Here is a 17,419-nt window from a genome sequence, read left to right as displayed (position 1 = left end):
CTGAAACTTAGATAAAATATAGACCGTACATAATTATTAGCCATCTCTAACCTCATTGTAAAGTTTTTATATTTGTTAGAGGTTTTCTGTGATGCATTTGAATATTTTTTTTAATCTTGCAGGTCTTGATAGATAATTCCAAGAAGCTTGGTATAAAATGCCACTCAAAGGGTACAATGATCACCATTGAAGGTCCACGTTTCAGTTCCAAAGCTGAAAGTCACATGTTTCGGCTTTGGGGGGCTGATGTTATCAACATGACCACAGTTCCTGAAGTGGTTTTAGCTAAAGAAGCTGGGCTCTGCTATGCAAGTCTTGCATTGGCAACAGACTTTGACTGTTGGAAGGAGCATGAAGAGGCTGTAAGTGCAGATTAACTTAGATTTCAGAATTTACTATGAATGAACTGAACTTTTTATTACCGCAAAATCTAAGAGATGCTAGAGACTGGATCTAGTCTAAAGCACCAAATGATGCAAATATTAAAGTCACCACTGTGGGAATTGAAATCATCTTCGGCGTCGCAGACCAACCATGTGATGTGGGTAATTTTCACAATACGTCTCAGTAAATTCAAAGGTAGCCGCGCTGCCAGGCTCGCTTCAAAGCGTCAGTGCAAAATCAAGGGAAAAACAGCAGCTCTTTTTGTGTAGCTATGACACAGACTTCCACCAACAGGCAATCTCTATCGTGCGAGTTCCTCCTGTGGATTACAAAGTTGTGCCGCACATAGTGAAGTTCCACCAATCTTAATCTCTTAGATGCTTTTTAATATACTCACAAGAGTCACTAAAATTCAGGCATTGAACTATAAAATCTGTAGCACTGCCCGGAGATTTAAGAGATTAAGATTGGTGGAACTTCACTATGTGCGGCACAACTTTGTAATCCACAGGAGGAACTCGCACGATAGAGATTGCCTGTTGGTGGAAGTCTGTGTCATAGCTACACAAAAAGAGCTGCTGTTTTTCCCTTGATTTTGCACTCTGACGCTATGAAGCGAGCCTGGCAGCGCGGCTACCTTTGAATTTATGGAGACTGGATCTGGCCATTACAAACCACTTTACAGTAAAAATGTGTGGTGCACCAACTTTCCGAGTCAGATCAAAGGAGAGAGGAGCAGTACAGATATGTGGTACATTTGGCTGAACTGATTTGGATAAGGAACACATCCAGGGGTTCACCTAGCCTTTCTGCTGCTTGAGGCGAAAACAGAACCTGCGCCCTCTCCCCCTCCCCAATGCCAATTTTTTAACCTAACCCTTCCTTCCTCTAGCTAGTACAAGACACAGACCTCCTTCTAGTCTGTGCCCTAAGCTCTATGCAGCCGGGCTCAGGCAGCGCAATAATGATGACACCGGCCTCTGAGCATTTTCACAGTGGAAGCGCTCATTGACCATGGCCCATCCCCCCCCCCCCGTCTTGCCCCTACCTGGTGCTGCCTGAGGCAGTCAACTTGCCTCATTGGTGGTGCACCCCTGAACACATCCATCAGAAGGAGTTACAGTATATATTTTAAACTCAACATTTATAGAAAATGTTTTTTAATTTTTTTATTTGATAGTAGATGTAGAATTAGGAGGACAGGATGACAGCTCTATTGTTCTCTTGATAGGCCCAGATAAAGACTTGCATTGATTAGTGTAATGTGTGGTGCTCTAATAGAGTTATAACAGGGGGGAAGGGGGGTACTTGACTGTGAAACCTAAAGGCTGGTTTACATTGCCCAATTGTCGGACAGATTATCAGGGACTAACGTTTGTACGAATGTTTGTTCCCCTTAACCCGTTAAGTACTGAGCCCATTTGGTTTTTCATTTTCATTTATTCCTCCCCACGTTCCAATAGCCATAACTTTTTTAATTTTATGTTCCTATATCCAAATGAGGGATTATTTTTTGCGAGATAAGTTGTATTTTTTAAGGGCACCATGTTTGTTATTGGAAAACGGGAAACAAAATGATTTGTAGGGCCAAATTGAAAAAAGAAAAAACAATTCTAGCAACGTTTTTGGGGTAAGTACATCACTGCGTTCACTCACTCTTATTCTGTGGTCTCAATACAAATATGGCAAACTCGTATAGTTTTTTAAATTTTTTTATACTACTTCAAAAAAATAAAACCCTTTGAAAAAATAAACATTTTGTTTATTTTATTTAAAATTTAATTTTTGCATCGCCATTTTCTAACAGCCATAACTTTTTTTTTATATTTCGATCTAGAATATTGTCTGAGGACTTTTTTTTTTCAAAACGAACTGTTGTTTTTACTAGTACAATTTTTGTGGTAAGGTGACAAAAAAAATGCAAATTGTGTGGTCATCTTCCCCCCCCCCCCTGTTACAGCATTCACCACACAGGAATTTTAAAAATAAAATATTTTAATAGCTCAGACATTTTGCATAAAAAAATACAATATTTGCCAAAAGTTTTGAAAAATTTGCAAATTTAAAAGTTTCAGTTTCTCTACTTCTGTAATACATAGTAATACCCCCAAAAATTGTGATGACTTTACATTCCCCATATGTCTACTTCATGTTTGTAGCATTTTGGGAATGATATTTTATTTTTTGGGGGATGTTATAAGGCTTAGAAGTTTAGAAGCAAATCTTGAAATTTTCAGAAATTTACAAAAAACCCAATTTTTAGGGACCACTACAGGTCTGAAGTCACTTTGCGAGGCTTACATAATAGAAACCGCCCAAAAATGACCCCATTCTATAAACTACACCCCCTCAAGGGTATTCAAAAACTGATTTTTACAAACTTTGTTAACCCTTTAGGTGTTGCACAAGAGTTATGGCAAATGGGGATGAAATTTAAGAATTTCATTTTTTTGCCTATTTTCCATTTTAACCCATTTTTTCCACTAACAAAGCAAGGGTTAACAGCCAAACAAGACTGTATCTTTATTGCCCTGGACTCCTGCAGTGTACAGAAACACCCCATATGTGGCCGTAAACTACTGTACGGGCACACAGTAGGGCGTAGAGGGAAAGGTGCTCCGTATTGTTTTTGGAAGCCAGATTTTGCTGGACTGTTTTTTTGACACCATGTCCCATTTGAAGCCCCCCTGATGCACCCTTAGAGTAGAAACTCCATAAAAGTGACCCCATCAAAGAAACTATACCCCTCAAGGTATTCAAAACTGATTTTACAAACTTTGTTAACCCTTTAGGTGTTGCACAAGATTTAATGGAAAATAGAGATACAATTTCAAAATTTCACTTCACTGTTAGATTTTCCATTTTAATATTTTTTTTCCAGTTACAAAGCAAGGGTTAACAGCCAAACAAAACTCATTATTTATGGCCCTGATTCTGTAGTTTACAGAAACACCCCATATGTGGTCGTAAACTGCTGTACGGGCACACGGCAGGGCGCAGAAGGAAAGGAATGCCATATGGTTTTTGGGAAGGCAGATTTTGCTGGACTGGTTTTTTTGACACCATGTCCCATTTTGAAGCCCCCCTGATGCACCCCTAGAGTAGAAACTCCAAAAAAGTGGACCCCATTTTAGAAACTACGGATAGGGTGGCAGTTTTTGTTGGTACTAGTTTAGGGTACAAATGATTTTTGGTTGCTCTATATTACACTTTTTTGTGCGGCAAGGTAACAAGAAATAGATTTTTTTTGGCACGTTTTTATTTTTTGTTATTTTACAACATTCATCTGACAGGTTAGATCATGGTGGTAATTTTATAGAGCAGGTTGTCACGGACATGGCGATACCTAATATGTATACAATTTTTTTTAATTATGTAGTTTTACACAATGATTTCATTTTTAAAACAAAAAAAATGTTTTAGTGTCCTCCATAGTCTAAGAGCCATAGTTTTTTCAGTTTTTGGGCGATTATCTTAAGTAGGGTCTCATTTTTTGCGGATGAGATGACTGTTTAATTTGGCACTATTTTGGGGTGCATATGACTTTTTGATTGCTTGCTATTACACTTTTTGTGACGGTAGATGACAAAAAATGGCTTTTTTTACCACCGTTTTTATTTTTATTGTGTTTACGGTGGTCACCTGAGGGGGTTAGGTCATGTGATATTTTTATAGAGCCGGTCGATACGGACGCGTCGATACCTATTATGTATAATTTTTTTTTTATTTATTAAGTTTTTACACAATGATTCATTTTGAAACAAAAAAATCATGTTTTAGTGTTTCCATAGTCTAAGAGCCATAGTTTTTTCAGTTTTTGGGCGATTATCTTGGGTAGGGTATGATTTTGCGGGATGAGATGACTTTTTGATTGGTACTATTTTGGCGTACATGCGACTTTTTTGATCACTTTATTACCTTTTTTGGGAAGTAAGGTGGGCAAAATTTCAATTTTCTCATAGTTTTTATTTTTTTATTTTTATGGCATTCACCGTGCGGGGAAAGTAACATGACCGTTTTATAGATCAGGTCGTTACGGACGCGGCGATACCTAATATGTGTAGTGTATTTTATTTTTTTATTTTTATTCAGTGATAAATGTGTTTTTTTTAATCTTAACTTTTTTCACATTTTTTTACATTTTTTTTGACCCAGACCCACTTGGTTCTTGAAGATCCAGTGGGTTTGATGTCTGTATAATACAGTACAGTACAATATATAATGTACTGTACTGTATTTTACTTACACTTTGTCTGAACAGATCTCTGCCTTTAGCACAGATCTGTTCAGCACCATGGACAGCAGGATGCCTGAGACTGCGTCCTGTTGCCATGGGAACCTTCCCCGTCTGCTCAGTAGTGTTCAGAACTTCGCAGACGGGGAAGGGTAAGGACGGGGCTGTCTGGGGGCTCTCTCCCATCCGGGGGCTGCAGAGAGAGGGAGGGAGCTCCCTGAGCTGTTAACCTTTTCCATACATCGGTCCGTACGGACCGCTGTATGGAAAAGGTTAAGCTGCTGACATCGCATCACCGATGTCAGCCGTTTATACCAGGGTGCCAGCAATGTGCTGGCACCCTGGTATACCCACTAGCCACCAACGATCATTCAAGGGGAGGCGGGCGGGGGATCGCGATCCTGCCGCACCGCCTGCGACCCCCCCCCCCCCCTGCACCACCCGCCCACATAATATCATTCAGGGGTGCAGGGGGGGGGTTAATAAAACTTTATTTAGGGCATTTTAAAGTTTGATCCCCACGATCAGAGACCGCGGGGATCAGAATCGGCTAAAAGCGCAGCAAACCGCATGTCTGAATTGACCTGCGGTTTGCTGCGATTGTGACAGGATGCCGGCTGAATGATTTCAGCCGGCATCCCGTTCGGATTAACCCCCGGGGCGCCGCAATCTTATTTTAAACTCATGACGTACCGGTACGTGATGGGTCCTTAAGGACTCGGGACCCATGTCGTACCGATACGTCCTAAGTCCTTAAGGGGTTAAAGATGGTGCACGCTTTACAGTGGAGTGAGCGCAATAACCGCTGGGTTTCTGCTGTTTCACACAGCAGACATCTGGGGCTAATCTCTGTAATTGGTGATGGTGCAGATCTCAGACATTTAAACCCTCAGATCCTGTGGTCAAATGTGGCATCTCGCAGCTTTGTTCCTATGGAAACTTGACAATCCATAGGAACGGCAAATTTCTCATATACTTCAATGCTAATGCATTAGAGACTATGACAGAAATGAGCAAACAATCTCATGACCGCTTGTTCAGGTTCCCTATGGGGAACTTTTGAAAAGTTTAAAAAGAAAAAAAAAGTAAATATATGAAAAAAATAAAGAAATATTTATAAATGATAAAAAAATAAACATAATAGGTACAGTGGATAAACTAGAATAATGGGCGAGCACATTTGTATCATCCAATACATAAAATTTAATTAAATCCAATAGATAAACACGTGATGCAAAATAAAATAGTCACACAATAAATTAAAATACAATAAAATATCTGAAAAACAATAGGCTTGGATTGATTACACTTCAATAGATACCGCAGATGAATAATTACACTGTATGGTGAAGTCCAATTGATAGTATGTGGACCAAGGTGTCATAAAAGTCCATTAATATGGTAAGATATCTTGCATTCTCCTATCCAGGAGATCTATGGTCACAAGTCTATTGCATGGATAGTGCACCTATAGTATGTGCTGATATTATGGCTCCAATATAGGGAGAGAGTATCCTCTTCCAGTCTCTGGCCGACTGCTTTAAGTGAACTCCTGTATAAGACCTTAGGTGCTGATTAATATGCACCAGTTGGCTGTATAATGTAGCAAAGTCCCGTAGTCACTATGGGTATAGCAACTAATAGATACAGTGCTTCTTACCTCCCTCGTGGTGGACGGGTTGTTACCAGCGTGAGTCGGGCGACGCGGGATACTGCCGGCGTCTAGCTTCGTTCAGCTGCAGCTGACTTACCCGATGTCTCACGAGATTTACAAGCGGGATTTCGCCCAGACACAGCAGGGAGGACACAGTGAGTCTCCAATATGTTCCTAGTTATTGAAGTCCTTCAATTCAATTTACAGCATGGCCATGCTTGTGGACGTGGAGGTGCTTTTAATTACAGGTATGCGATCCGGCCCATACGCGTTTCGGGAACTCTCCTTCCCTTCATCAGTGGTGCCGCATCACCTGTGAGCCTACACCTTTTATATCTTAGATAGCACCAAAATATGGATCACTGGATTTTTCCTGCTCCAATGCAAAACATGTGATTTTTGTACATGCACTTGATAAACAACTCTTTGAATACTCATGTAGTTTTTCACATCATTATATATATATATATATATATATATATATATTTGTCTACATATAATCGATAGTATATGTTGCATATAGAGGTTATTCAATTGAAAACGCCAACTAGGAGTTATTGGATCTCTCCTTCCAAATGGTCTGCATGCGTTTTTTTATATATACATGCGTTTATTGAGCATGCGGTTTTGGTGCGTTTTTTTGCAACTCATGCGTTTTTTGGCTACATTTGTTCCTACAATCGATATGGAGAGAACTATGTAAGCCAAATTAATACTATAGACTGAATATCAAAGTTGTGCAATATTGAAGTGAAAGTGCATTTAAAGTGTGCTATTAATAAATATTCATAAATATTCTATTTATACATAAGCCTACAAATGACATTCCAATTGTTAAAATATTAAGAAGAGACTATATTTGATAAAAAAATATATATAAAATATATAATATTATTGGCGGATAGACTGATTCATATATTCTAACAGATATTAAAAGGATCCGTGGTCGGGACAGCCAACCGTAAGGTAGCCTTCCAATGTATTTCTTTGTAAACAAGGATCTTGTAGATGGTATATGGCTGGAGGCCCCCCATCCGAGTCCACGACGCAGTGCCGATAACCGGCCAAACTGCGGCGTGTGAGTCAGAATGGGGGCATCCAGCCTACAAGAACCCGAATAACTCCAGTTCTGCATTTAGACCCGCTGGTATCATTGATCCAAACTCATATATCCGTCTTGATTCTAATTTTGACATCTGTTTGATATAATTTCCTCCTCGCCATTGTCTATCTACCTTCTCCAGTGCCATAAAGATCAGTTGTGAAGGGTCTTTGTTATGTACGTCCCTATAGTGTTTTGACAGACAATGTTTGTCGTAGCCCTTCCTTATATTGGCTACATGTTCTGCCAATCTAGTTTTCATTGGACGTTTAGTTCTTCCTATATACTGTCTTTTACATGGGCACTGGATCAAGTAGATTACACCGGCGGTATTGCATGTGAGACATTCTTTTATTTCCCATTTGTGCGTATTTTGGGTGGAAGAGATAGTAGTTATTTTCCTGGGGGTGGGGTTTAATTTACAGGCCATACATTTGCCACACTTAAAGAAACCGGTAAGTTTCATCCAGGTCCCCATAATTGTATTCTCTTTATTTATCGATTTAATTGGTTTAATAGATGGAGCTACCTTTAAGCCTAAATTCGGTGCTCTAGTAAATGTCAGAGATGGTGTGGTTGGTAAAAGATGGCCTATCACCCTATCTCCCAGGATATGATGCCAATGTGTTTTAATTATTTTTTGCATTTTTTTCTGATTATTATTGAAAGGGAGAACAATTCTAGTATTTATTACTGTGTTTACTGGCTCTATCCCAGTCTTTAGTTCTTTATCAATAAAGAATGTACGTCTATTTAAGTTCCTTGTCTTCTCCAATGCTATATCTAGGATTTTCTCAGGGTACTGTTTATCCAAAAATTGACTCTTCATTTTTCCAGCCTCTATCTCAAAGTCTTCATCATGTGTACAGTTTCTCCTAATTCTGCGAAACTGGCCGAACGGGACATTAGTCAGCCAGCTGGGCAGGTGACAACTGGAAAACTGTATAAAACTGTTTTTTGATGTAGACTTAGAGAATGTTTTGCATATATATTTCCTATCCACCTGTTTGATTTTTATATCTAAAAATTCTGTTTCATCTTTAATATTCGCGGTGAATTTCAAATTTAGTTGGTTCTGATTGAGGTCTAACAGGAATGTTTCTAGTTCCTCCTTACTGTTTTTCCAAAATAATATCATCTATGAACCTTCGCCATAGGACCAGATCCGCCCCAAGTTTGGGCAAGATGAAATTGGTTTCCCATTCTGCCAAAAAATTAATTAGCATAACTTGGGGGCGAATCTGGTTCCCTTGGGCGGTCCACACCTCTGTAGGTATAGTTACCCTCAAATAAAAATAATTGTGGGGTAGGAATGTAATTTAATCCCTCTGTAATGAAACCTATATGCGCATCGTCAAATGTCCCTTCTCTCTTCAGTTGTTCTTTTGTTGCTGAAATACCCTGTTGATGGTCAATCACTGTGTAGAGTGATTGTACATCAAGTGTACCCATAATCCACTCAGGTTCAGCTTCTAACTCTTCTAATATTTGTATAATGTGGGTGGTGTCTTTGATGTAGGAGCTGGTTTTTTTAACAACTGGTTGTATTTGGATGTCTATATATTTTGATAGATTAGAGGATATTGAGTCTATACCCGAGATAATTGGTCTCCCTGGTGGTTTCACCAGGGTTTTGTGAATTTTGGGGAGACAGTAGAAGATGGGTAATCTTCCCTGTGTCCCCAAAATAAAATCGTATTCCTGATTGGAGATGATAGATGACTCCAAACCTTTCTTACATAGCGTCTTGAGTTCTAGGTCAAATTCTACCAGCGGGTCCTTTTTTAGCCTCATGTATGTTTCCACATCATTCAACTGTCGGAGGCATTCTTCATTATAATCAGCCGTATTCATTATAACTACCGCCCCCCCTTTATCAGCGGGGCGTATAGTAATAGCTTCATTTTTTTGGAGATGTTTTATAGCCTGGCTTTCCTGTCTGGTCAGGTTGTTCCGACTCACAGATCCTATTTTGATCTTGCGTATGTCAGCCTCAACATTTTTATAAAAAGTAGACATCTCTGCACTGATTTTGTTCCTCGGAAATAGAGTAGACTTCTTTTTCAGTAAAGGTTTATCTGATTGGTCTCTATTATCTGTCCTTACTAGTGGATTTTTAAAAAAATGTTTTTTTAGACATAAGTTTCTTATATACTTTTGGATCCCTATATAGACAGAGAATTTGTCCAATTTCTCAGTGGGTGCAAATTTCAGACCTTTCTCTAATAAACAGATTTGTGAGTGAGTAGGATTGATTGAGCTCAAATTAATTATCATTGAATCTTTTTGTGTTATTGGTGGTGTCTCCTTTGTTGTCTTGTTCTTCCTGTGACGACTTCGTGTCTTTTTGGACCTTCTATGTGCTCGTGTTGATAGTGTTGGCGGGGCCTGTGTTTCCTTAGGGGATAAGTGTCCTGTTCCCTCTCTTGAACAGGATGGTGAGGGTAATTTTCTAATATTTGTGTCGGATACTGGTGTTTGTGCCTCAAGTTGTATTGGTGTGTAGGTGATTCTCGATTGTAAGTGGGGGGCGTGCGTTCTTTGTGTCTGGTTCTGGTCCTGTGATGTGCTGGAGTGTGATCTAAAAAATGCTGATTAGATAATTGGTCATATCGGTTATTCACTGGAACATTATAGTGACTTTGTAGGACCTCCTCTCCCATTTCTCTAATTGGGGGGGGATTTTCTCTGGGTTTATTCGAATTTCCTTGGGCCTCTTCTATCTGAGGATTTTTTTGTGAGTTTGTGTATTTTCTCCCTTTCCTATTTATTATATCATTTTCAATTCGATCTAGACCCTTACACAGTCTCTCCTGCCAGTTTTCAAATTCTTCATTCTTAGGGAATTTGTCTACTAATTCTTTCAATTTAAGTATCTTACTATTTAAAACTTCCAACATTTCTAAACGTCTTTTAATGATTAGTTTAGTCAGTGACACTGAGTGCGCAAATAATAGCGCATTCCACTCTTCCTCCAACTTGTCACTGAGTAGATCATATGCTGGAGTTTTTTGTAATAGAAGACCCTTCGGTATTCTATTACTATCCACATATTGTTGTAAGGACCTAATCTCCCAATATTGTTTTAGCTGTTTTTGTAACAGACTTTCTAATTCACGAAAAATTTCAGTCATGTCTCTATTTGCTGGTGTTGCATTGTTAATATCATTAAAATCATAAGTTTCCGCTCTAATTTTTTTGGTTTCTAGATGATGCCAAATGTCCATATTGCCGTCAAGAGGAGCTCACACAAATGGGTGATAACAATAGAATAAGTAAGCAATGGGATGGTGGCTCACTCAAGGCGGAAATGTGGAACAGGTGCTGCTAGCCCATTATTCTAGTTTATCCACATTACCTTTTGAGTGTGGGTGTCCCTCACATTTGGGCTAGCAGCACCTGTTCCACATTTCCGCCTTGAGTGAGCCACCATCCCATTGCTTACTTATAATAGGTACAGTGCCTTGCAAAAGTATTCACCCCTTCCCCTTGACTTTTTTGTGTTTTGGTGCCTCGCAACCTGGAATTAACATGAATTGTCTCAGGATTTGCTTCATTTCATTTACAGAACATGCCTACAACTTTGAAGATGTATATTTTTTATTTTATTTTTTATTGTGAAGCAAACAACAAATAGGACAAAATAACTGAAAAAGTCAATGTGCATAACTATTCACCCCCCTAAAGTCAATACTTTGTAGAGCCACCTTTTGCAGCAATCACAGCTCCAAGTCGCTTTGGATAAGTCTCTATGAACTTGCCACATCTTACCACTGGGATTTTTGCCCATTTCTCCTTGCAAAACTGCTCCAGCTCATTCAAGTTGGATGGTTTGCGCTTGTGAACTGCAATCTTTAATCACTTAAGACCACAGGTTTATACCCCCCTAGTGACCAGGCCCTTTTTTACAAATCTGCACTTCACAAATTTAACAGTTTATTGCTCGGTCATGCAACTTGGCACCCAAATGAATTTTACCTCCTTTTCTTCTCACAAATACAACTTTCTTTTGGTGGTATTTGATTGCTGCTGATATTTTTCGTTTTTCTGATATTAATCAAAATAGACCGCAATTTTCTCAAAAAAAGTGTATTTTTAACTTTTTCTGGTAAAATTGTTCAAATATAATTACATTTCTATACAAGTTTGTGTCAGAATTTATTGTGCTACATGTCTTTGATAAAAAAATAAATCCAATAAGTGTATATTTATTGGTTTGCGCAAAAGTTATAGCGTTTACAAACTATGGTACAAAAATGTGAATTTCCGCATTTTGAAGCAGCTCTGACTTTCTGAGCACCTGTCATGTTTCTTGAGGTGCTAGAATGCCAGGATAGTATAAATACCCCCCAAATGACCCCATTTTAGAAAGAAGACACCCCAAAGTATTCGCGGAGTTCTTGTATGATTAAAAAAAATTCACAAAGTTAGGCGGGAAAATGGACACTTTCTGAGGATAAAAAATAAAGTTTTCCATTTCTGCTAACTTCTGGCAAAAAATAAATAAAAAATCTCCCACGGACTCACTATGCCCCTCAGTGAATACCTTGGGGTGTCTACTTTCGAAATGGGGTCATTTGTGGGGTGTGTTTACTGTTCTGGCATTTTGGGCGGGGGCTAAATTGTGAGCAACCCTGTAAAGCTTAAAAGGTACTCGTTGGACTTTCGGGCCCCTTTACGCACGTAGGGCTGCAAAAAAATTGTCACACATTGTGGTTATCGCCGTACTCAGGAGAAAGTAGGGTAATGTGTTTTGGGGTGTATTTTTACATATACCCATGCTGGGTGAGAGAAATATCTCTGTAAATTGACAATTTTGTATAAAAAAAATGTAAAAAGTGGTCATTTACAGAGATATTTCTCACACACAGTATGGTTATATGTAAAAATACACCCTAAAACACATTGCCCTACTTCTTCTGAGTACGGTGATACCACATGTGACACTTTTTTGCAGCCTAGGTGCGCAAAGGGGCCCAAATTCCAATGAGTACCTTTAGGATTTCACAGGGCATTTTTACGCATTTGGATTCCAAACTACTTCTCACGCTTTAGGGTCCCTAAAATGCCAGGGCAGTATAAATACCCCACAAGTGTCCCCATTTTCGAAAGAAAACACCCCAAGGTATTCTATGAGGGGCATGGCGAGTTCATAGAAGTATTTTTTCTTTGGCACAAGTTAGCGGAAAATTATTTTTTTTATTTATTTATTTTTCTTACAGTCTCATATTCCACTAACTTGTGACAAAAAATAAAATTTTACATGAACTCGCCATACCCCTCACGGAATACTTTGGGGTGTCTTCTTTCCAAAATGGAGTCACATGTGGGGTATTTATACTGCCCTGGCATTTTAGGGGCCCTAAAGCGTGAGAAGAAGTCTGAAATCCAAATGTCTAAAAATGCCCTTCTAAAAGGTACTCATTGAAATTTGGGCCCCTTTGCGCATCTTGGCTGCAAAAAAGTGTCACACATGTGGTATCGCCGTACTCAGGAGAAGTAGGGCAATGTGTTTTGGGGTGTATTTTTACATATACCCAGGCTGGGTGAGAGAAATATCTCTGTAAATGACCACTTTTTACATTTTTTTTTTTTTTTTATACAAAGTTGTCTATACACCCCAAAACACATCCCTACTTCTCCTGAGTACGGCGATACCACATGTGTGACACTTTTTTGCAGCCAAGATGCGCAAAGGGGCCCAAATTCCAATGAGTACCTTTAGGATTTCACAAAAGGCATTTTCTATATAGTTCTGGCAATGTGCAGATCCGCAAAATGCGGAAAGCACATTGCCGTTGTCCGTGTTTTGTGGATCCGCAAAACACATATGGACATCTGAATGGAGCCTTACAGGGGGGTGATCAGGGAGTCTATATGGGGTGATCAGGGGTTAATAAGGGGTTAATAAGTGATAGGGGGGGGGTGTAGTGTAGTGTGGTGATTGGTGCTACTTACAGAGCTGCCTGTGTCCTCTGGTGGTCGATCCAAGCAAAAGGGACCACCAAAGGACCAGGTAGCAGGTATATTAGACGCTGTTAACAAAAGAGCGTCTAATATACCTTTTTGGGGTTAAAAAATCGCATCTACAGCCTGCCAGCGAATGATCATCGCTGGCAGGCTGTAGATCAACTTCTTAGCTGCGCGTCGCTGTAAACGCGCGTTCACGCGAAATCTCGGCTATTGCGAGATGACGCGTATATGCCTCCAGGAGGAATAACCCGGCCGCCCGCAGGACGCATCCCTGCGTTAGGCGGTCGGGAGGTGGTTAAAGGGTAACTGTCATGTTTTAATCAAAAAATCTATTTTAGCATATGTTACTGCGGCAGCAGCATTATGCATTGAGCAATCTTTAGTTTCTTCACATACCACTGTTTTCCTTGAGGTTTTTCCATTAGTTACGGCTGTTTAAACATTTACAATATGAGGACCTTCTCAAGATGGCTCCTCTGTCAGTTCTCTGAAGCTAAAACTGCTTTCCCTCACTTCCCATACACACTTGCTGTAGGCCAGCAGCTCCTGCCAGCCATCAGATTGGATTACTGAGAGACACGCCTCCTCACTGTGAAGCCTAATGCAGGCATGCAGTGTGGAGGACCGCCCCTCTGTCTTCTGTTTATACTAAAAGGAAGACAGACAAGCCCTAGCAACGGTCTTTTAAGGGAGCAGTGGAAAGGGACAGAGGACATTAATGAAAGCTGTTATTGTAAGGTAATTACAGATCTTTTGACAATCATTGACAGACTAACTCAGGTATACATGCCTCGCTCTAATAAGCTAGCGAATAAAAAAAAATATAATATGACAGTTACCCTTTAAGTCTGACCACAGATTTTCTATTGGATTAAGATCTGGGCTTTGACTAGGCCATTCCAACACATTTACATGTCTCCCCTTAAACCACTCAAGTGTTTCTTTAGCAGTGTGTTTGGGGGGCATTGTCCTGCTGGAAGGTGAACCTCCATCTTAGCCTCAAATCACGCACAAAGTGGTACAGGTTTTGCTCAAGAATATCCCTGTATTTAGCACCATCAATCTTTCCGTCAACTGTCCAGGTCCCGGCTGCTGAAAAACATCCCCACAGCATGATGCTGCCACCACCATGTTTCACTGTGGGGATGTGTTCTTTGGTTGATGTGATGTATTGGGTTAGCGCCAGACGTAGCATTTTTCTTGATGGCCGAAAAGTTAATTTTAGTCTCCTCAGACCAATCACCTTCCTCCATACTTTTTGGGAGTCTCCCGCATGCCTTTTCGCAAACCACAACTGCCTTTTTGTTTTTAGCTGAAAGTAATGGCTTTCATCTGCCACTCTGCCATAAAGCCCAACTCTATGGAGCGTACTGCTTATTGTCGTCTATGTACAGATACTCCAGTCTCTGCTGTGGAACTCTGCAGCTTCTCCAGGGTTACCTTAGGTCTCTGTTCTGCCTCTCTGATTAGTGCCTCTTTGCCCGGTCCGTGAGTTTTGGTGGGCGGGGCCGTCTTTGGCAGGTTTGCTGTTGTGGGCCATGGTTCTTTCATTGGTTATGATAGATTTGGATGGTGCTCCTGGGGATCATCTGATTTGGATATACTTTTAATAACCTAAACCCTGACTTGTACTTCTCAACAACATTGTCCCTTACTTGTTTGGAGAGTTCCTTGGTCTTCATAGCAGTGTTTGGTTAGTGATGCCTCTTGCTTTGGGTCTTTCAAAAAAGGTGTGTATATGTAATGACAGATCATGTGACACTTAGATTGCACACAGGTTGACATCATTTCACTAATGTGACTTCTGAAGGTAATTGGTCGCACCAGAGCTTTTTATGGGCTTCCTAACAAAGGGGGTGAATACATGCGCACATGTAAATTTTCTATTCTAAACAATAGTTTTATTTATAATTTAACCCCCTCACTCACGACAGCACCACGAGAGAGGATGGATCCGCCCCCCAAAGACTGGAAACCTGCGGCACAAAAAGGCAGAGACTCCTCTCTGCCCTCCAGTATGGTTTCCTGTCTTTGAGGGGAAGCCTGTGATTCGTCCTCTTCCCCCTAAGCTGCCCTGTTACCTGCGGCTCCCGTTTGTATGTGGCACGCTGTGCGCAGTGGGGCTTGCAGAGGCGTGATGGCTCAGCGTTCCTGAGCGCTGGAGGGGCATGATGCTTCGGTGCAATAACAAGCACCAGTAAGCATCCGTCGACGCAGGAGATCCGGCCAGAGGGAGGAGTCGTAGGAGAAGCTCCGCTCACATGACTGCCACTTCCGGGTTGAGAGTGAGGCATGGAGCGCACAGATTGGAATCACGTGCAGGGGGGTCTGTGGTTTAAAGCCCACTGGAACCTGGAAATGGCTGCCGGCGGTCACGATTGCAGAGACAGCGTCTGGGCTATTTCCTACACAGACCACCTTTTTTTTTTTTTCGAGGGAAAGATCCAACTGATCCTTTCGCACCTTCCGTTCCTTTCGGAGTAACAGAGAAAGTACGAAGGAAGATAAGTCTTACAAACCAAGATCCCGAAGAGAAAGGGAGCAAAAGGGCTATTTCTTCAACAAACAGACCAGAGGAGAGGAAAAAGTCTGAACAACAATGATGCCAGGGACCATGTAGGAGGAAGGTTAAAACACTTTCTACCTGCATGGACCCAGATTTCTAGCAGCCCTTGATTCTGGACACTTTAAAAGAGGGATTAAAGCTGGATTCTCGTTTAAGTTCTCCTTCAAGGTTCGTATTTACGGAAGCGGCGCAAAAGGATGGAGGGGCAATCATGTCAGAAGTCCAGTCTTTAGCAGAAAAGAAGTCTTAGTAGCAGTCCCGAAGCATCAGGGAAGGAGAGGGGTTTTATTCCTCTCTCTTTTTTGGGTGAAAAAGCCTGATGGTTCTTACAGAACCATAATCAATTTAAAGAGACTGAACCATTTTCTCTTAGAGAAAAAGTTCAGAATGGAGACTATCAACTCAACGATAAATCTACTCTTCCCAGGTTGCTTCATGTTCCGATTCATCAGGACTATTTATTTATTTTATGCACTTATATAGCGCTACTATATTCCACAGCGCTTTACAGACATAGCATCCAACTGTCCCCAGTTAGGCTCACAATCTAAGGTCCCTATCAGTATGGCTTTGGAGTGTGGGAGGAAACCGGAGTACCCGGAGGAAACCCACGCAAACACAGGGATAACATACAAACTCCATGGTCGGTCCTTGGTCGGATTCAAACCCAGGACCCCAGCGCTGCAAGGCACCAGTGCTAACCACTGAACCACCGTGCTGCCCACTATCAGAAATACTGGGATTTGCGATCCAGATGAAAGACGAATTAAAACACTGGCAGTTTCAGGCACTCCCATTCGGCTTAGCAATGTCCCCCAGGGTCTTCACCAAGGTGAAAACAGAAATGTCAGCTCACATCCGCGGAAAGGACACATTATTCATACCTTATCTCGACGATTTTTTGATTGTGGCAGAAACAGAAAAAGCCTGCGAGTTGGCGGTCTTGGAAGTAATCCGCATCTTGAGGAAGCTGGGGTGGATTCTCAACGACAGGAAGTCAAAACCAACGCCTATTCAACGTCAGCAGTTCCTGGGCCTAATCTTGGACTCCAGGTTCCAGAGGTGTTTTTTAACAGAAGAAAAGACAGTCAGTATACGACAGAAAATTCTAAACTTAATAGATCATCCCCGGATTACTCTAAGAAAAGGGGAAAAAACAAAGGACATCAAGCATCAAAGAAGACTCTGGCAAGATGGATCAAGTCGGCGATTACTCTGGCATACTCTTCCTCGGGGAAGGAACCGCCTGAGGGTCTACGGGCACATTCCACAAGGGCTATATCTACATCTTGGGCTGAAAAGGCTGCGGCCTCTATCAAGGACATCTGTAAAGCGGCAGTTTGGTCTTCTCCTTCTACCTTCTTTAACCACTACCAGTTACAATTGAACTCTCCTTCTGATTTATTCTTTGGAGCTTCGGTGCTTTCTGTTGTCATCCCACCCTAGTTTTCCTTGGCTCTCTCTCGTCGTGGTGTTGTCTAGGGGGGGTAAAATGAAAATTACTTA

The 17,419-nt window shown here is 40.9% G+C and overlaps 1 protein-coding gene across 2 annotated transcripts in view; it reads left to right on the top strand.

Moving 5' to 3' along the window:
- LOC120989231 (methylthioadenosine phosphorylase) overlaps nt 1–17,419 on the top strand; it is a 54,990-nt gene that overhangs the window by 29,726 nt on the left and 7,845 nt on the right. For both annotated transcript variants that reach the window (XM_040417200.1, XM_040417199.1), the window contains exon 6: nt 123–362. In XM_040417200.1, coding sequence (XP_040273134.1) covers nt 123–362 — 240 coding nt within the window. The remainder of the gene's footprint in view (nt 1–122; nt 363–17,419) is intronic.

Source organism: Bufo bufo, chromosome 2 (assembly GCF_905171765.1).
Source record: "Bufo bufo chromosome 2, aBufBuf1.1, whole genome shotgun sequence".
NCBI classification, from domain to species: Eukaryota; Metazoa; Chordata; class Amphibia; order Anura; family Bufonidae; genus Bufo; species Bufo bufo.
Note: the sequence above shows the minus strand (reverse complement) of the source record. Positions and strands in the feature narration are given on the sequence as shown.